Source organism: Cygnus olor, chromosome 1 (assembly GCF_009769625.2).
Source record: "Cygnus olor isolate bCygOlo1 chromosome 1, bCygOlo1.pri.v2, whole genome shotgun sequence".
Taxonomy (NCBI): domain Eukaryota; kingdom Metazoa; phylum Chordata; class Aves; order Anseriformes; family Anatidae; genus Cygnus; species Cygnus olor.
The window spans coordinates 156400071-156422571 of record NC_049169.1 but is presented as its reverse complement, the minus strand read 5'-3'; the positions used below and the strand labels follow the sequence as shown (position 1 = coordinate 156422571).

Genomic DNA, 22501 nt, shown 5'->3' with positions numbered 1-22501 from the left:
ATTTTCATGCAACAAACAATATTTGACTGAATATAATCAATATCTCACAGCTGGACAATTTGTCCAGAAGGATGCTGTGAAGGACAGCATCAAAGGCCTTACTGAAATTCAGAAAGATTACGTCCACTGCCTTCCCTTCATTCAACAAGCAGATGACCTTATCATAGAAGGAGATCAAATTACTAAGACGGGAAGCATTGCTGAAGCCTTGATCGACATGCACAATGGAATCTTGACATATCTAGTGGCTATCTTACTTTGATAAAAAGAGACTTCGATGTAAAATTTCAATATTGTTCAACCAGTGAAGATGCTTGTCAGTTATGATGTTCAGATCAATTTTCTTGGAATCCAGAGAAATAGAAGCTTTCCTCTAGAGCATTAAGTGCATGACCCCTCACTGTATTTTGCATGTTTCTCTAGTCTTGGAGTGCTTTTTGGTTGCTTCTTTTACCTCTGGGCCTGATGCAAACACAGAACCCTCGGAATTCCTTCCTGGCAGGCTTGAAGCATTCTGCTGACTAGTGTAGTGGACCCTTTGACACGTTACAGAAAACTTTGGGTAAAGGACTGAACTGGATTTTGATAAAGAACATTTGCTGGATAAATTGCTTTTATTTTTATTGAAATGTTATTAAGGTATTCACATTATGGGTTTTTGAAACACATTTATATTTTCAGTTCATGATTGATATTTGTAGGGTGCTTCTAAATTTCAGGTCTAGAGAGCATTTTCTCAATCTATACGTTGCATTCACATTCTTGCTATCTGTAGACTACATTTCAGGAGGAAACTTGGGTGTTCAGCTTCTTCATTTATACATTCACTTGTGATTTAACCTGGCAGACAGCAGGCCGTCAGGTATGGGAGCATCTATGTGGTGTACTTTTGCAACTAGGCTCTCTACCCAGGCAGCAATAACTTGCCACTGTGCATCAGCCCAGATGGCTTTGCCTGATTTTTTGGATGTGACAGTCATGATATACCTGCCCATATCCTCCCACGCACTTCACTATGAAGGAAATTAACTCTACCCCAGCTGAAACCATGACATACCTGCATTCTGATTTCAGTTGAAAAAACTTTGACATATAGGCAGACACAAGATCATGGTACACTCTATTGTCTGCATGACCTGGACAATCAGGGCACCAGGACTCTGGGATGCACTGTTTGAGTCCTGGCTTATGTAGCAAATTTTACAAAAAACAAACAAATAACATAACAACAAAACCCAATACCAAACTGATTAATTTAGTTGTGCAGTATTATAGATCAGTGCCTAAACTGGACTGTGAACAATGACAAAACTACAGGAGTAGAAAGGTTGTGCTGAACAACACTACTTCACATCTCAATATATTCTTCTACAATTAACTAGACAGCAAATACAAATAAAATGCCTCTGGAGCCCTCGGTAATTATTTTGTTCTTCATTTTCTTGAATTAGAAATTTAATATGTATTTCAGTCATGGATAGTGAAGTGAATCTATAGACTTGACTATGTGATCTCTAAATCTTTAATTTTCATCCAATGAGGACTTTCTTTGATCACACCAGTAACTATTTAATGACTTTTTTATTGTACATAAGTCATTGCATATGAAAGGACATACTACTTAACATATTGTTAACAGCATTTTTATTTTTCTCTGTTATTAACTTATAATTTAAACATATGAAATATATTTAGAGCTACTACTTACAGGTAATTGATAGTCAAAGCTTTTAGGAACTGTTGCAAGCACACCAGAAATTTAGGAAATATTTACCTTAAGCTATATCTGTTAAATACCCATGTAGGAGGATGGGGATAGAATCTGTGGTAGATGGTAAGAACCCTACTGTGAGGCAAATTGTCCAATTTGTAGACAGAAGAATTAAAGTAGAGCCACTGTGCACAGAAGTAAAATGTGGAGTAGACTTTCCAGTACACATCCTCAAAATGATCTTAATGCATTTTGGAGCTTAAGGAAATTGCTTGGATTGTTCGCAAATCACGTAGCTAAACCTGTGATTGTATCCTCTCACATGTTTTCCAGAGACCAGTGTAATAGACTTGGGAAGACTGCATTCCTAAAGCAGCAAAGGGTTAGTGGTCTGCCCTGAAAACAAGGGATTAAATCTGCTTCATCCAAATCCTGATGTGGCTGGAATCATGAGGCTCCTACCAGGAAGGTAGGAGATCCATTATAGAAGTCAGAAAGGGCGAAAAATTAGCCTTTTGGAAGCAAGTAAAACCTGAGATCTTTAGCTTTTCTTCCAAAGGTGTGCTCATTCTGTATGAACACTGTCTGTATTTCCCCAAGGAAGAGGAAGATATATATTAAACAGTGTTGCCTTGTCTCCTTCATCTGAACCCTATGTCTAATTGCAATAATGAGAGCTCAGTTTTATTAATGGGGGCAGAGGAGGGAAAATTAATAATAAAATTCTACTCCACAAAGGAACATATATTTTTTTTTTTCCCTTTTATACCAACTGCAAACAGTTGGCTCTCTGATGAAGTCATATCTTCACTGAAAATTTGTACAAAGCTAAGTTTAGAAAGCTGATTGTTCTTAGTAAGGAAGAAATTTGCTGGGCTACACATGCCAAGAATATTTTGCAAGCAGCAAGAGAAATGAAGGTTGAAACAACTAACCCATTAAATGCCTAATACTATAACTTGGCCTACAAACCCAGAAGCACAGTTATGATATTATTTCAAAATTAAGCTAGTTTCTCTCTTTCTGTAAATAATAGGAAAGCGAATACTTCAAGAAGTTTCATGAGTCTTTGAAATGTTTGAAAGAATTTGTGCTGAATATGTATAGGTATGTCTTTCTTGTATTTGGGTAAAACTCTATATGGCAAACTTAGTGGAAACAATATTAGGAACAAAAGAAAATGAGCTTCTGCATACCACATCTTATTTTCTTTTCCAATTTACTTCATTGAGTCTGTCCATGCATAAGGAGAGGGTCTCAAACTAGCCTATTAAGTAAAACTAGCTTGGAGGTTCTTCTTAATAGTTTTACAGCCCTGAATCATTAGCAATTCTGTAAACATACTTAACATTAAGCTAAAATTCTTCTGAATTGAATATTGTTACACATATGCTAACTCTCTGATCTCATGATCTCATGATTAGCTGAGTTATATGCAAAGATTTTACTGTAAAGCTTATGGTGAAATGACTTGTGAAATTGGTCCAAATCTATGCATAAATAAAAACTGACAACAATATTATGTGTTTGGGCAAGAATAAAATATCTTCAATAGAAGTGAAGATAGAAGTACTAGAATTCTAATAGGGAATAGTCCTGTTGAAAAGTCATTGATCAAGGTTTGATTTCAATTTGTTGGTACAGAGTTTATTAATTTCCCATCCTGAACAACTCATTTTAAGTGAAGAATAGATTATCTGGATGTTATATATTACAGCATATAAACCAAAGTTACGAAATTCTCATTAACAGACTAAGAAAGATATGATCATTTCAGATTTAAAAGACCTATGAGAAGTTTAATTCGATGTGAGTAAGGCTGAAATGTAGGCTGAAATATAAATATGTCCTTGGGACCTGTGTAGTAAATACAATAAACCCTGGCAATGTTTACATTTTAATTACTATGGTAATGGGTATTTTCAAAATGATATACCTAATTCTATATCTAATTCTAAGTCTTAATGGGCTACATAGTAAGCCTAACTTATGTTGTCTTAGTGATCTGGACCAAATAGTCTGTAGTCAAGATTTTGCGTGGAACTGTGAGGAAAACGGTGAGAGTATTGTTCTGGCTAGAGGAGAAGAGAAACTTTTAGAGTTCTAGCATTACTTTATACCACACATTTCACTGTTCTTTATACAAAGAATGGTAATGATTCCTCACATACTAACTGATAATATAACAAGTGTGTTAATTTATGTCAAAACTGCTTTAAAACAACAGATCTATACTGAAGCATATGGGGGGCCAGCCGACGTACAGCCATTGACATATGACAGACTTGCCAACAGTTTGTATGAACTCTTTAGAAATACAGATTTGTATATGTATTTCATCTTGCAGTTAAGGACTCAACACCCCCCCCCCCCCCCCCCCTTTTTTTTTTTGTGCATAATAGTTAGGAAAAAAGGGAAAAATTAATTGTGAATCTGAACCTTGACATCAAGTCTGAAAAGTAATTGCTCTGTGAAATCAAGCTTAAAAAAAAAAGTTAGAGCTCAAGCCAGAGGGAAGTTTATGTGCCTCTTAAAGAATGGCCATGTTTCTGATGTTGACTATGTACTGTTTGCTTGTATTTGTTGATGTATGCAAGACTCTAACAGAATCACAGAAGTTGCACAACCTACCAAACAGAAAAGTGTATCTGCTGTGACTGTGGCCTCTCTTCAGGGTTCTGTTCATCCTCTGTAGGAAATAGACACCACCCCCTGCACCCCATATTACAAAAATGAAAAAAAAAAAAAAAAAAAAGGTAAAACCCAAACCAGTGCCTCCTGTCAATGGTACCAGAGACACACAGATCCATGTGACTGATGGTCTACAAGACAGTGGATAGCACTCAGACCCTCATACACATATACACACAAACACAGAATAGAGTCCCTCATTCTAAATAACAGTTAGAGATTATGTTTAATGAGAAGACAGGGCAGATCTGTGATGACAATGTGCAGGGCATGGCCAGATGTGTACTGACAAGCCCCTTTTTACAAATGACTATCTCTTTTCATTTCTTTAACCATCTACTTATTACCTATTATTTATTCCCCCTATTCTCTATTCTTTATCCCTTTATTCTAATATATCTCATGGACGTATTACTATTAGTCCACAGGAGGGTCATTAGGATGATCAAGGGGCTGGAGCACCATTCCTACAAAGACAGGCTGAGAGAGTTGGGGTTGTTCAGCCTGGAGAAGAGAAGGTTCCAGGGAGACCTTATAGTGGCCTTCCAGTACCTAAAGGGGGCTACATGAAAGCTGGGGAGGGACTCTTTGTCAAGGGGTGTAGTGATAGGACAGGTATAACAGTTTTAAACTAAAAAATTGTATGTTTAGATTAGGCATTAGAGGAATAAATTCTTTACTCTGAGGTACTGTAACAGGTTGCCTAGAGAAGTTGTGGATGCCCCATCCCTGGAAGTGTTCAAGGCCAGGTTGGATGGGGCTTTGGGCAACCTGGTCTAGTGGAAAGTGTCCCTGCCCATGACAAGGGTGTTGGAACTAGGTTATCTTTGAGGTCACTTCCAATCCAAACCATTCCATGATTCTCTGATTCTATTTTCCCATGCTTATTCCTTCCTAAATCCCCTTGATCTCTCCTGTTCCTCAATTTTGGTTCTCCCCCTAAGCATCCCATATTATGTTTCTAAGCATCTCATATTCAGTCTAGTATAATCCCAAATGCCCTTCCCCTGCATAACGTAATGTGTTCCACAACACCTATGGAGTAACCACCTTAGTCTCTGAGGTGATCTGTGGAAATCGTGTCCCAGTGGGTGTGGTGGGTGTTCTCCCAGAATATGGGACTGAGGATCTTCTGGGAAGGGCTCTGATTGGGTTATTGAGGTTCCCCTCCAGTCATTGTGTCAATATGTTCCTTTGTACTAGTGAAGAGTATCATTTAATCACATTATCTAAATAGTGAAGTGTTCTAACATCTGAGGGAAAAAGTTGCTGCTCTTTCTCTTCTTTCCCCTCAAATAACAATTTAATGATTAAAATACTAGCTTGAAAAGTAAGAGATCCTAGTTCAGCTTCCTCCATTGAGAGAGCCTTTATGTCAAAGTTGTAGAATCTTTGAGAAGGAAGAACTTTGTTTATCCTTCTGTAAGTATAACATTCAGATGACCATTGTGACCTTAACTATAAGGCTACAAATCTATGCGTTCTTTTCAGAACTTTGGGCCCAGAAAATATTAGTAATTTATTCTTCACCGTTGCATTTTCATAAGAGTAGCTTGAGAACACATCTTCCTTTAACTTAATAAAACTAGAATACAGCATGAGAGTTAGACAACAGGAGAAAATGTGGGTATGAATCACTGGGGACAGGGGAAGTGCTTCAATCTGAATCTCCCATTTTCTGCATAAAAACCCTAATAATGAAGCTATTATATGAAAGATAATGAGCAATATCTGTTCTTCTGTTGGCTGAAACTTAGGAAACAGTGAAACATGTAGATTCTTAATTCTGTATCTGCTTCCATAATGCTGTGCCTATATGAATTATCTTTGCATTTGGGGGACATTATGAGGGTTATTTTTCTACCAAGCTGTTAATCTACTGGTAGTGCTTAGTACTGCACTACACTCTACCAGCTCCCATTAAAACTACTTTGTTTTCTTTGTAATTTATAGAGTAGTATAGCCCAGTTCTGGATGTAAAAGAACACTACAATAAAACTACAAAAGAAAGAAGATAGCATTTTGCTATATGTGATAGATAGATGATCTTTTAGTGACTTTTAGTTTATAAATGCAACTGTATTATACTAACATCTATAGTACATGTATTCAAGTTGTCTATTATTGAAATGATTGTGTGCAACACTCCTGATTCAAACACCTTTTCAGCTTATAATTTATTAAACATTTGATGTTTTAAAGATATAAAGAGAAATGGGAACACTGAACCCTAGAAACTAAGCCCCAGACTTTTTATACGTTATGATTTATATTGTATCAAAGGTGTTCTGTATTTCTCTGCATTAATACTTGATCTTGTGATGATTCTTATTTCTACATAAATTTACACTACAGAACCATGCAGAAATGAATGCATTGCAATAATGAAATCCTTGTCAGGTTAAGTGCTATAAAGAAATTCTACTAGCATTTGAAACAAAATCCAAACTCCATTTGTCATATATTATCTCTGGAGCAGCAAGGATATGCACATATGTAATTGGATTATAATAGATTGAAAACACCGAAAGTGTCTTAGAAAAAGTCTTAAGATATTCTTCTAGGCTTTAACAATATTTTCTTAATTTTGTAGTGAGGCCTTTAATGCTATTCTTACTCCCAACAAAAAGAAAAAAAAATACATAGCTGCATTGAATAGGTGTTTCTAGTATTCTTCTGATTAAATGTTCTATGTGGGAGGAAAAAAAATACAATAAGAATAGCTCATCTTAAAGGAATTCAGAATTTTTTGTTTCATAAAAGCTGTAGAATGCTGACTCACCTATTTCTGATGTTTAGTTGTTGGCATGCTTTGTGTGAAGTATTTTGCATATAAGAAAAAGCATTCAAAGCTTACTGTTGCTGTGCTAAAGCAATGCATAAAACTTACCATATATATATATTAATTGCAAGCCAAATGAATAAAATGAATTCTTTTGTAATTTGCTCTCAGATAGAACTTATAAACATTTTTTTCTCTGTCTTTGAGACAGTAGGAAGTCTGACATCGAAAGGTTGACATTTACTTTCTTTCCTTCCTTTCTTATTGATCTCTTCATGAGACTTTGAAGGAAGAAATTATAACCCCACCTTGGCAGGAATTAGTATTAGTTTTCCTAGTTACATAGTAAAGTTTCTCATTTTCACTTTGTTCTTTTAAATGGTCACTTTCCCCTCCCCCATCCTACATTTTCTGACAGAGTCAGTTTTGCTAGAATGAGTTTTTAGTGCAAGAATTCAATGAAATAATCAGCCCTCTTTGGAATATTTAGTGCCAGCTGCTACCCTTCCAAAATCAGTAACATGTCTGTGTGTTCTTACATGTCTTATTGTAGGATGAGGTCAACCTTCTGAAGACACCTAGTTCTTTCCATTGACTATGAAAGATCTAGTGACCCTAAAAGGTGTCTAGTACCATTTAGCTAGCCTGCAGATGTTTAAATTTAGTACACAAATCCTACAGTGAAGAACATTTAAACCTCATTTGTACATAGAAGCTAGTTTTGTTGTTGTTGTTGTTGTTGTTTTGTTTTTTGTTTTTTTGTATTCTTAGCTGGAAACTGAGACTAGAGCAGGGGGGAGAGTGTAAAGAGGATGGAGCTGGTCTCTTTTCAGTTTTTCCCAGTGAGAGGACAAGAGGCAATGGACACAAAATGAAGCACAGGAACTTCTGGTTGAATTTGAGAGGGCCCTTTTTTTACTGTGAGGGTGACAGAGCACTGGAACAGGTTTCCCAGAGAGGTGGTGGAGTCTCCTTCCCTGGAGATATTCAAAACCCACCTGGAAGCAATCCTGCGCAATGTGCTCTAGGTGACCCTGCTTGGCAAGGGGGTTGGACTAGATGATCTTCAGAGGTTCCTTCCAACCTCGGCCGTTCTGTGATTCTGTGAATCTGACTTTTGGCTTTGATAAACATCTTTCATTTTACTTTAGACTGAGATGAACGAATCCCTGGATTTAACTGTCCTTCTGCAAAAATAGATGCCTAAGTTTAGATTGCTAAAGTTACATTAAGTGACTCCCACCCTAAGAGATGAAGGGATACATAAGCAGTTTGTGAGACTGGCGTGAGCCCTTTAGTTTTAACCTTTCATTTTGTTTAAGCCTATTCTAGGATATCTTTGAAAAGCTCAGATACAACTACTCAATCAATATTCTATACATTACTACCTAAATGCTACCTATTTTCTACTTTTTTTGTATTGTTTTTATAATGCACATATAAACAAGTTTCTTATTCTATATGTCATAAAACTAGGATTTCTGCATTCTAAAAAAGAAGAAATAGTGCACTAAATTCACATGTCAATGAACAGTGTTGCTGGACTGATCCTGATTCTGAACTGTTCTTCAAGACTGAAAGATTTCTATTAATTTCTCCTATGTTGGTAGCAGGAAGAACAGGGTTAATTACAAATAAATGGTGTGATGGAAATATTTAATAACTGAGAGCACATGGCCTAACACAATACAATGTACTGCTGAAAAATTCTTCAATTTCCAAAATAATAAAAACTGTCCATAACCTATGCACCACTCATTTCACTCTAGGAGGAAAGTGGTCCCTTTACAGACTTAGATAACCTAAACAATAAAATAGTTATGATAATGGAAATCCTAAGCTTGCATGTGCCTGTAGAAAGGATTCTGAAAATACTAATGTACCTGGAATTTTTGTGTGTGCTAGCTATAGGAATACATATGACTTTATAAATATTTATGCAGGGTTCAAAGCCATCTGTCAACAATTAAAGTATATGTCACGTTTAATAACATAGTCTGCATAGATTAGGATTACTATAATTAGAGTATTGCGCACATATTACAGCTGCAAAACGGATGAGCCAGGCTTTCTCAGGAATTTCAAAAAAGACTCTTTCTATGTGATAATATTCTGCATGATACTTGATTGCATCTGAATAAGTAATGTTGCAGACAAATAGCATAGGCAGCTACTTGAACTTGAAGCTAGTTTTTCTGAAAAAAAGTTACAATCTTATCACACGTACAAAGACCCAAGGGGCCTTAAAGAATAGTTCTATCAAACCATTCAGAAGGCTCTGATTGCAAATGGTTCACTTCTTTATATACCAAGAAAACTGTTCTTCAACTAATATAGTGTCCCCTCCTCCACCACTTCCATGCTTCTAGAATACCTTAATTCTCTTGAAGTTTTTGAAAAACAGGCATGATGAATTTTGACAAGACTAGGCAGTAGCAAGGTCTATTTCAAGAATAGTTTGGCGGTAAAGAGGATTTAAAAATATAGCCCTTCATATGTGATGAGTCTCAATTTATGCAAAGCAGCCTTGCTACACAATGAGCATAGCCAGAGGAGTATAGTTATATAGAAGTCACAAAAATAAATGGCAACTCAGGAACAGGAGCAGGGGGTAAATTGTGTGGCAGAAAGGCCTTGTTTGGGAGGAAACTGGAAAACTTTCTCTGTAAGGCTTAAGTGGGGCGTAAATGATGTATGAGAGTTTTTACTAGCTTTGTGATTTAAGGATATATGCTGCAAATGAAAAGAAGATATATAGGACCTTAAGAAAAACTTGGTAAATAATGTAGAAGGCCTCTTGACGTATGTTGTTGCTATGGGATGTTTTGTGGAAAAGAAATGCAGCAAACTCTTCATAAAAGATTGGTCCAGGCACAGTCACTGTTAAGGACTGGTGATATGCTTTTGTAATTGCTACTTGAGCTCACTTACCTAAGGAGATTCTCGATTATTAATAATTTTAAGGTTCTGCTCAGTTTATTTCATAGTAGGGGGGGAAATTACTTTTGCGCAGATAATCCCTCCCCACCAAAACTACTCTATAATCAACACAGATATAGTTCATTGTGAGATAAATGAACTTTCAAGGTTTTTCTTCCATAGTAATTGTTTTTTATTATTTTTTTAGGTGTGTACTCCCACATCATCTTCTATATCAATTTGAAATGCTCTGATATGAGAAAAAAAAAGTACATGTGCAGCTGTTGCTGATGCAAATGTATTTTTAATGTTTATATTTTGTTAACTATGAGGGACCATTTTTAACATACATTATCTACAGAACAATGGCTAATGCAAAAGTAATGGATTCCTTCTACTGCCTTCTTTTATTTAACTTGGTTTCAAATACTTCTGGGAGTCTACCAGTTTTATAAAAATACAGTCTGAATATTTTTTTTTGTCTTGCTGAAAGACTTACCTTTTTTTTTTTTTTTAGTAGCCTATAAAATTCTGACATAATGAGATGTGATGAAGTGTGTCATAGTTTGCTGTTAGTAATTCAGTGATAACTGTACATAAGAGTCTCTCTTTTCTCTGAGTGCATAAATCACTTGTGGTAGCACCTATTGTTTGTGTATGCCTCCGTTCGATTGGAGCTAGTGGAAATCTGCATAAGCCATTATTCTGTAATCATTCTTCCAGATCTAGACTCTATAAGGATCAATGCTTCGGATTTAGAAGAATATTCTGTATTCCCAGGTAAGTTCAGACCACAACACTTTTGTGGAGGTAGCCTTCTACAGCAATTATTTGTTGGTAGACTTAAGTGTCTTAGAGGCATACTCTGACATTTATGCAGAGATTTCTGAAATGTTAAGGACTCCTACAAACACAGCTTGTGGCCCTGCTAATTTTTTCCCTGAGCTGTTCGCGTCCACTGTGCTGCTGTGGATATCAGTGATGTGTATGAATATAAAGTCTACCTCTTATATGCCAGTAGCCATTGTAATTTACTTCCAGTTTGCGTTACCTAAGAGTCCTACTCTTTAGGACTAAAAGAAAGATGTTTTTATCTCCTTGAGGAATTAAGAGTATCCTGTGTCCTGTTTGTCAATAATTTGTTGATTAGTCTGCATTATATGCTAGGCACCAGTGATAATGGTACCTATCATCTCTCACTGATTGTACTGATAAACTGTGGGTGAATTATTTCATGGTGTCATCATTAGTTGTCAGAGAATAGACTTTATAATCATTCATTAGCTTCGTGGCTTATTCAGAACTGGGGCACTCAGAATCCCTGTCAGAACAATTCAGGTGCAAAGAGCCTGCAAATTGGCGCAATATTAGATTGGCATTATACTTGAACAGAAACAACTTTCTTTGCTGTTTTCTGACTTATTTCCTGCTGTAATATTATTTTCCTGCTTTTCTATTCAGAAACTATTTAATAATCAGAGTAATACAAATTGGGCATGTCTGCCCTGTGAGATTCTCCTACATATTTCAGACCGGACTATGGAGTACTTTCCTATAGTGTGTCTTATGGGGAGCTATCATTCCTCACATCTGCATCTTTCATACTATGTTTTGTTAATAATCATGGTTCCAGTGGATTAGTCCAAATTCTAACATCAAAGTAGATGCTTTCAGATGAGTGGTTGAGTGGTCTTTTTTTTTTTTTTTTTTTTTTTTCCCTTGGAAGGTCATCTTCCATTTCATGTAAACAAACGTTATTTCCTTTGCTTCTTGATTTCCTTTTTCTTTACAAAGATCCGGATAAGTGCTATCTGAAAATGCCATAGAACTGGAGAAAGAACTTCCACTTTGGGAAGTGGCAAAAATGAGGAATTCATTCTCTAACTGCCTTAACATAGCTATGCTTTCTACCAGGCTATAATCCAAGATAGCTTTACCCACTGCTGTGTATCAAACATGCACAGGGCTTCACCTGAATGTAATGTACTTTTGATCTCTCAATGGAGCTTATTCAAATTGTAAAATGGTGGATGTGAAGTTAAATTATAATGTCAAAATAGGTAGAAATTAATTTATTTCTCAAGAATTAATTTATTTCTCAATAATTAAAAAGGATGTAATTAGTTAGCCAATAAATCAAGATGAACAAAATTCAGTCAGTTCTTTGTCCGGAGTAGCTGAATGAAATCTATTGACCTGAATTTATTTGTTCATTTTTATACAACCAAATGGTACAGATAAAACAGATAATTAAGATGTAGCATGTTTTTGCTGGTGGTGGTGTTTTTTTTGTTTTTGTTTTTTTCTTTAAGTTAAAGTTCTGTACTGTGTGTTACAATGAGGAAATACTCATTGAAAGCTTAGTCACTTCACAGGGCTTTCATGCACTTTGTCAAGCCAGGAGCAAAAGAACATCTGCTGTTACCAGCAGTTTTGGATATCTTTGACTTCCCAGGGCAAATGACCATAACTGATTTCCAACCAAATTAGCAATGGCTACCTTTTGGCATAATTTGGAAGGCAAATAAAACTGCATTCCTTATGAGATACCTTAATTGCCCTGCATACCTTCCCAACAGTGTGAAATTTTAGGAATCATATGGTCAAATCTTCAATATCTGAACTTGTCTTTCTTGCCAATAGAGTGAAATAGCTGTGTTTTATTGGAATTAGTCTATCTCATTCTAAGATCTCATCTTCTCCTCGCTTGTACCAGAATCCACTCAGATGGGGGTTGGAATTGTTGTGAAGAAGTAATTTTATCATGCTTCTGGTATGTAAGAGAAAACTGTGTGAAGCAGTACTGCTTGCTGTGAACCAGCTCCCCTGATCAGCCACTGAATTACATTCACTGAAATCCGTTGTTTAAATAAATCACCGATTTCCTCACTCACAGTAGGGTAGAAATAGGGAATTAGTAGATGTCCTGTCTATTAGTATCCACTCTTACCAAGGGAGAAGTGTGTAAAATTCACACAAGAATAAGATAAAGGTAAAATTATTAGCAAATTATCTGCAAAATATTTGCTCTGTCTAGTGGAGGGGGTTATACCAATAACCTTAAAACAAATACAATGAAACAGGTGAGCAGTAAAGAACAGTGAAATAAAAAATCCAAGCAGATCAATAGCTCTATAGAAGAGATACTAAAAATGCTCATAAAATAACTTTAGAAATTTTTTAAATGAAATTTTGCTGCTGCTGTTTTTTGTTTGTTTGTTTGTTTGTTTGTTTTTCCCATTGTTGTTGGCCTGTATTACCTCTTAAATTTATGTTTCTCTTGTTATTTTTCTCATTTATTTCTGTTTGTAGCTATGCTATCTTCATGGATGGGTGAAACGGGCAAAGAACATTAGTCTCTAAACATTAATCATACGTAATGTGACTTTGTTCTGCTATTTCTACTACCTAGACAGAAAGGAGAGTACAAGCTAGGGTTTAATTTTGCTTACATTGGTTATCTTAGAAATGCCTGACTCATTTACTTAATTTCCTGAGGATGACTTAAATTGCAGTGAGATGTTAGTAAGACATGTTTTTGTTGTTGTTCATTTGTTTTCTGTTTGTTTGTTTGTTTTTCCCAAAGACCAAAAAATTAAATACTTTGTGAAATAACCAAATTGATAGTGTGCATAGCTGGGCTAGTAGGAAGTGTACCAAGGGACAAGAGCCTTTTGCCTCTCTCTTCACTCAAATCCAGTAATAATTGGAAAGAAAATCAGTTGCTCATGACAGAAATCATGTGAGAACCTGAGTTGAGGGGTTTTAGCTGTATAATGTGCTCCCAGATATGAAGAAGGATTTTTAAAATAGAGAAGACTGACGCATGAGTAGTTTTTTAAAGAGAAATGCTGTCCTTTTAAGTACTCAGGTATATAATACTAAGCAGAGGAACAAACTTTAGCATAATTTATTCTTCTGGTTTGAAAGAGTTCAAAACAGTCATGCTTCTAGAAATAGTTCTTCTAGGTTTGATTTGATTAAGTAAATTTGATTTACTGCTGGTCTCCTTTGGGATTCCCTCCACAGGTGTTTAAGATATGCACATAAATGAAAGAGAAGAAATACTATGACTGAGCTTAGTTCACATTGACTGCAGCAGAACATCATCAAGATGTTTTTATTAAAAAAGAATAAAATTAAATTAATAAAAAACAATGTTTCCCTTGAAGGTGTATGATGTGTAAGATAAGTAAATGGGATACTAGATTTTTGTTGAAAGGGAATCAGTATCATATAAGTTTCAACAGCGTAAACATAAGCTCCCTTGCCTTTCAGTGTTCATCACTCATGAGAGATGAACTCACTTGTAACTTTCTGCAAGCACAGGAAATCAAAAAGAATCCAGTCTTCCATTTAAACCAAATTTAGTTACATGGATTCATACATTCTTGAGAGCCAGAAGGGGCCATTTTTGGTTACTTATTCTGACCTCTTGCATATCCTGGTCTTGAACTTCTGAATTAATTCCTGCTTTAAGACTAAAACCTCTGTCTGAACCAGAATATATACATATGTATATATGTATATATATATATTGAAGAACTTGACCACAACTGTTAATACATTATTTTGATATAGAACAACCCTTATTTGGTTTATTTTTAATGTACAATATTGATAATGTGGATTTGTTTGATTTAATTTGAATGAATAAATCAAAGCTTTTGGTTCATTTGCTATTTTCACATTGGTTAAAAATAACAGTTTTTTGTTTGTTTGTTTGTTTTGTTTTGTTTATTCCCTTTTTTAAACACTCCAGGAGAACTCAGTTCTGTGCCATCCTTTCTGAACAGAGGAAACAAGACCTTGATTTGGTATTAATTGTGGTACTAATCTGATTTAGTATTCCTATTTCTGTCTTCAAAGCTATCCCACTAAAACCTTTGGCTAGAACACTAGTCTTGATAATTCATAGTCGACTATTTTATAGAACAGAATATTTTATCTTCTAATATGAATGTAATACAATATTTAGACTTGCAAATTTACTTTTGTCTGTTTTATTATAGTATATATTTAAAAATTCATTCTATTGCCTGGCTTACCAGATGAGGTACCTTATTAGACAGTTTGCCACTTCTATTTTTTACTTAGTAGTTCTGCATTTTTTGTAGCAGTAGAAGATTTATCAGCATGGTTTGTGTTTTATACTCCGTTCCAGGTCATTAATGAAAATCATAAATAATCTGGAAGAACTACCCATCCCTACAGGACTGTACTAAACCCACGCATTCCTAGTGATTGAATCATAGAATGTGGACACCACGTGGGTCTGGAAAAGATCTAGGGCCAGTTGCTATGTAGCTTGGATGCTGTCTGTCTGCTCTAAAGGACACTAGTCTGAAGGTGTGAAGAACGTGTCTTTATCCATGCGACTTTGCCTCTGGGCTAGGGATTAATGCCTTATCCTCTCTTGTTTAGCAGTATAGACACAGAAATGTTACACATTTTTAAATTAAAACTGAAGTATACATGTCCAGATACCACTCTTTTACATCTGACTGCAAACCAGAGGAAACAAAAAATCAGAATTACCTTTCTGTGGAACCTGGTGTTTTCCTTTTAAAGCAGATAAATATCAGAGAGACATATCTGAAATTTTGGCTGCTCACTGAAGTTTTCCACCTGTATTGCTAACTTGCACACTGTATCTTGTCTTCAGCTATTGCAGAGCAAATCATTTCCTAAATATGATAACTGGGATCTGCGACAAACAGGCAGTGGTGGAAGTGTGGATGAACAAATCAGTGGAGATTGTGATGATGAAGATGGTTGTGGAGGATCAGGAAGTGGAGAAGTAAAAAGAGTCATGAAAATTACAGACTGTAAGTCCATGATTCTGTTTCCTTCATACATTTTAAGAGTGAATTTGACATATTTTCCACTAAGAAATACCACTGAATTATCTTGAAACAGGTGTGGAAAAGTTGTCTGTATAATGTTTCCAAGATATACAGGAATAGGACTATAATTACAAGACTTCTATGAGGACGGTACGATGATAAGTATCAGTTTCATCATAGCATATGTTAATGCATATTTGCATTATGTAGACTGACCTCAACACAGTATTTTATCCCATTAGAAGTCAATACAATGACATGTTTATGTGAGTTACTGATTTAGCATGAAAAGTATTACTTGGAAGTTTCACACAGAAATTGTTTCTAATTTGTAATGGAACTATGGCAAAAAGCTAAGATTTAGCTGTGGGAGTTGAATTTCTTAGAGAACTATTGGAATCAATGTGCTGTAGCCCACTAAGCATCAGTGCCATTATTACTGCTTACACTTCTTTCTGCCTTGCTTACTTTTTTATTTTTTCCTGAACCACTTTTGTAAGAATTTTGTACGAAGAATATTTGTAAGACCTTTGTTTATACATTTCAGTGACATAGAAATATGAGTATGAGCAATTGGGTTGAAGCACAAATAAGTTGTCCGGTTCTCTGAATCAGTGCTATATTGCGTATCTCTTACTTCTCTTCCAAGTGAAGAAATATAGGCAGAGATGATGGGAATAGATTCCTGCTATCATCAAAATTATATTTTTAAACACTCTGTACTAATATCTAAGAAGTAAAGGTTGTTGTTAATCCATGAGTTTACCTATATTTACTGAATTTGAGTGTGCTCTGAGTTTCTGAGGACAGGTCCTTCTTGATTTGATAGTGAAGAGACAATTTAGAAATTCAGTCACAGAGAAGTCGTACTGCAATCTTGCCTAATTCCGATTTAAATAATTGGAGAAATGAGACTCTGAGCATTGTGGGCATGCATTAGCAGGTCAGTCTGCATTCAGCCTAAGATGCTGTTGCACTGCTACTTAGTATATATATTTTCAAGGCCTGATGAAGTTTCTTTAGATGGAATGTTAACAAGCACTTATTTCCTGAGAGTGCCTTCTTTGTACATATAAACTCGGAGAAAAAAGTTAGAGATCAAATACTTAAAAGCAGTTGTACTTCGGACTACTGGATATACTATATCTATTTGATAATGACACTCAATGGTATGGACAAACTGTAAAATATTCTTAGAAATGACTAGGGATATTAAACAAGTATTACATTGCAAAAATATTGAATGAATTGCATGTTTTTTTTCCTTCTGCATTTGATTTTTCTTCATATTAATATATTCAGTGTAATCTTTTCAAAATGTCAAAAAGATAGCTAATTAAACTTTGTATTCTCATTATTTTACATGCATCTCTGGGATTATAAACTATGTATTAGGCAAGTTTGCATTTAATGCTGTTTCATTCAAACCTTTTCTAAGACACTAGTAAACAAAAATATGAGTCCATACTGTTTAGTATTACGACTTTTGTATATTTTTTGATTTACTAGTAGCTTGAGTTACCTGTTGTGAACTATTAAAAGATTCCATGTAGTATGAATTTTGTTACAATATAGGTCATGAAAATCTTTTTCTTGGGAAATCATTTAAGTGTATACTTCAGATAACAAACTGGAGCTCAGATAATTCTTGTGCATCTCTGGGATATACAAGTAGGATTTTAGGAATTAAAAATGAAATTGAAAGTCCAAAAAAAGTAAAATAAGCCTATTTTAGTAAGCAAACAAAAATATATTTTCAAGATTAGTGATGAACAAGAATGAAAACGTTAAGAAATAAATATCATCACTATTTAATCTGGTGGAAATTTCTTAGCTTCAGATGACTGCTGCTGATTCCAAGCTAAAGCAGATCCTGAATTCCCTATTTCTAAATTGAAATGATAGATTTATGCTGCCTGTATTGATTACTGCTCTTTGTAAAGCATGACTAAATATCAGGCATGGTCAACCTGTTAGTTAGGTAGTTTGTTAGTTCTGATGCTTTTTGTGCTGAAGTAACAAATAGTTTAAATGTTGGAACATGAAGTCAACCTTTACCACTGCAGTTCACATGCAGAACACATACTCTTATTACAGTCATTTTGTCTTAAAAGAATGTAATGAACTCCAGGATTGAGATATTTACTTTATTTTCAAATATAAACATTATAATTATGACTTAAAGATGCATTTATGATTTTTGAAGCTCAAAAAAGAATTATGACATAAAATGGAGAGTTATATCATAGTTATTTCTTTTTAGCAAGTCACATTAGTGGGTGAATAAGATTATTTATGTAGTTTAGTAACATACACATTTTAACTGGATTCATTATGCACATGGAAAGTTTACTTTATATTCTTTTGATACACGCAGGCATACAGATGGTGTTATTTTTTTCCTTACCTAAGAAACTTTTCATAGTCTTTTGCTTCTGGTCAACTTTTCAGTTTTTCATAATCAGCCGGGAAAGGAAGGGAGATTGCTACGTATTTGGTATTATAGTAAAGTCTGGGGGCCTTATACAAAGCCAACTCTCCCCTTTGTTAGCTATTCCAAAGATGTTCACGAAGGGGAACGGTCCTGTTTCCAACAAATTTATAATCTAAATAAGCTGATAAAGTATGATACAGAATTATCCCTTCTAAGCACATTACTTTGTATAGAGGTAAAAAATGTAAAGGCAGATGTGTATCTGCCTTTTCTGAGACCATGTCATTGTCTTCTGAATGTGTATGATTCTCAGCTTTGGGAAGAACAGAGAGGAAGGGGAAGATGTTTTTGCCAAGATAAAAATTTAGCAATTTTATGTGAACAATCCCTGAAGTTGAAGATGACTTATTTTTCCATTCAGTATTACAGATGTAAGAAGTGTCTTCACTTAGTGTTGGAGAGTGTCAAATTTGTGGTGACAAGCTTTAGACTTTGGAAGGCTAATGAAGAGATTTGTTATTCATGACTCAGAAATGATAGCCCTAGCATTATACCAGTGCTTAAAATATGTTGTATTTTGAAAATTTGTTTTCATATCTAACAGTCATTTGGTGTTTCAAAGTCCTACAATTGCTCTGACTGCTTCATTCTTTGCAAGTAGCTTTAAAATATAGCAAATTGATGCCGTCCTTTGGAGGAATGGTACAAGCGATAGTGCACTTTAAATGTATAAAATAAACAGTAGTATAAAGTCTTGACACTTCATTTGATAGTTTTATTCTACCCTAACCAAGGAATTCCCACAGGACTATTTCATGTGTCACAATGAATTACCTCCACACACACACACAAGAAAAAAAAACAAAAAAAACAACCACCTTCAGAATTCAAGAGGTAATAACGACAAATACTTATTACCTATATATTGATTTGAATCTATTTTCAAATAGCTGTGCAAGGAAGAGCTAATCCTGCTATCACTCCTCTGAGGTACTCAATATGTTTTATCAAAATTCTCATAGGACTTACACCAAGACCATTAATTTTCTGAAAAGTGCTGTACCACTGATTTGTCTTTCTTCTTCGTTGTTTTAAAATTCAGTGCAGCTATTGCTTTACTACAGTTACAGCCATGTCCTAGTTCAGGGCTCATATATGTAAAATTATGCTTTGTGCTTATTGTATATACAGGCAAATCTTGTCTCTCAGTTGTTTGATTTTTATCTCATCTGATATTCACTCTGTCTGAGGAAAAAAGTCTCCAAAATGTTTGATTTCTATGACTACTTAATTTATTGATAATTATTGTCTTGTTCAGATTATGCAATAGTGTGATAAAAGTTGGAAAAGGCTTTATGTTTTGACCTCCATATAAAAAGAGGGTACAATGATACACATAAACTAATCTATGTCTCTTATATGATTTTGTACTGCATTCTCAAGTTGCAGACACTTTTTCTCCTCTTTCACTTACTTCAGTATGGCTGGCTCCCTTCCCTTCCCTTCCCTTCCCTTCCCTTCCCTTCCCTTCCCTTCCCTTCCCTTCCCTTCCCTTCCCTTCCCTTCCCTTCCCTTCCCTTCCCTTCCCTTCCCTTCCCTTCCCTTCCCTTCCCTTCCCTTCCCTTCCCTTCCCTTCCCTTCCCTTCCCTTCCCTTCCCTTCCCTTCCCTTCCCTTCCCTTCCCTTCCCTTCCCTTCCCTTCCCTTCCCTTCCCTTCCCTTCCCTTCCCTTCCCTTCCCTTCTTCCCTTCCCCAGTACAATGGCAACAGCGATAATGGTACCAGCCATTTGTACAGCTGTTTTTCTCAAGTGCTTCATCAGCCATTCTCATTCCTGTCCTAGAAGTACTGAAATCGACCAGTTACTGTTCACTGAACAAAATAACTAGGCTGAGTACAAATCTTAGCTACACTGTAACACATGATTTCACTGAGGTAATGTTCATTCAAGGTGCTTGACTGGGACACGAAAATTTTAGGCAGCAAAAGTAAATGTGACAAATTGACTGCATTTACCTAGATCTGTGTTTATTATAAAAATCCATCTGTCATTAATTAGGTAGGGTTTAAATGAATCATCACAACACTAGATTGAGATAGATTCACTATAAAATTTTAATCTGAAGGATGAGGATTTACAGTCTGATGTGGAAGTGATATACAACCACACAGAATGTCAAACATGAAATGAAGAGACTCTAGATGATTATTAAACATCTAAACAATAGAGATCTTTAATCATAAAACATAAACTTAATCTATATTTTAACTCATATGGATGCAGATTTAAGAATATATGTATACAAATTATATAGGTTACAACATTCTTATTAGGAATAATTGCTTTAATGATCTGACTTTTGGAGAATGGCTTATCCAAAAGTATTTTTTAGGGTTTTCTATTTGCAAAGTCCAATCTGAATCTGATGATTTACTTCAAAATATTTCAGTGCTTCTGTCACAGATATTTAACAATAAACATGTTATTGTCTGGTGTCTTTGAATGCATCTTTATCGCAGTATATTGGAAGAACAATATCTTTGTTTCAGAAAGTCATATTAAAGTCATTTAATCACCAGATTATTTAATCTAAAAATCTTAATCTTAAAAAGTCATTTAATCACCAGATTAAGTCATATTAAAGTAGTAGCAATATCATCCGCTAGCATCTTTTGCACAGGTCACAGGTCACTTTCCTTAAATATTTATTGTCCAATTAAAAAAGGAAGACAAAAGCTAGTAAGTAGGTAACTCTGAAAGTTACACTTCCAGTCATAAGTTGTCAACATGGTGTCATATAACACAGTGAATACCTTCCTTTGTTTTCTGGACAATCTGTTCTGCTATTTCTACCCCTTTCACCATCCTCAGCTCCGAAAATAAAGCAGTGCTGTGGTCCAAACCATCATGAAAGCAATGTGGTGAAGGGCTTCTCAGTAGATTTCTGCTGTCTCTGAGTGTCTTGGGATTCAAAGATTTACGATTAATGGTATTCACCAGATAGTGAAAGCACTAAAATCTCTGTTATGATGTTTGCCATCTGTTACATTGTTTTAAAGTCTAATCTGCATTCTCTATTACTTCAGTAAAGGAAGAGCACCTTTATGCCTAAGTAGGGTTTCAGGTTTTATTTTGTTAATACACAACAGTATTCTTCTTAATCCCCTACTGTTAATGTGAAATGTTCTTATTCAGATTTTACATTGTGTTTTATGGAATGAGTATGATTAACCATTTATTGTTTAGCTAGAAGAACTGATATTTAACAATAGTTCTTGTTTTATGTTAATGGGATTGAAATGCATTTTAACCTAATGGCATTTAATGGCATTTTAACCTTATGAAATTCTTGACTTTGTTTATTCCCTGTCTAATAATTCTGTTGATAGTTGGTGGGTTATCTTTGAGAGAATGTTTAAAAGATGATGGTGGAGGAGGATCAGAAAGATGAGGGATCTTACGGAACAATCCATTCCATTTTGAAATGCAAGCAGAGAGTGCATTGCCCCCCTTGTAGCACCCACTGTGACTTCTCCATTAATTCCAGGCAAAAACATACTTTCACACAGAAGTGTTTTTACCCTCATGTAAATGGACTACCATTCAGAATCAATTTTAAAGTCCACAGTGGGAGTCTTGGCATAGTAGTCACTGTCATGTCTGTTCTGAGCAAGGACTGTATCTGTAACTGCCTTTCTGGTGAAACAAGCAAACAGTGTATTACTTCTTCATTCAGTATGTAACTTGTTGGTTCAAACAGCCCAAGGTTGTCTACATATCTGGAAGATCAGAATTTGGGTTGTTCTATTTTCCCCTCTCTGATCAAGGAAACAGCCTGAAGGGTGCTCCAGCTGGTGTGAAGGAAAATTTATAAGTGAATGAATCCATAGAAAGGAGTGAGTATTCTTTCCTGCCCTGTTAATTGGAACCCCACTATTTTCCAGATTGATAAATTAACCTTTTACTGCTCCAGTACCACATAAAGTGAATATCTCCAGGATGACGACTTTATTCTTATATAGCCCATTAGTTTAAAAGTAGTTCAGATGATACACAAGCTACATCATACCTTGACCACACAATATAATTTTCTGTATTTCTCTGACTATTCCAAAAAGG

At 35.3% G+C, this 22501-nt stretch overlaps 1 protein-coding gene across 3 annotated transcripts in view; it reads left to right on the top strand.

The window, feature by feature from the left end:
* Positions 1-22501, top strand: part of GPC5 (glypican 5) — a 767073-nt gene that overhangs the window by 386787 nt on the left and 357785 nt on the right. For all 3 annotated transcript variants that reach the window (XM_040538873.1, XM_040538889.1, XM_040538881.1), the window contains exon 7: positions 15769-15931. In XM_040538873.1, coding sequence (XP_040394807.1) covers positions 15769-15931 — 163 coding nt within the window. The remainder of the gene's footprint in view (positions 1-15768; positions 15932-22501) is intronic.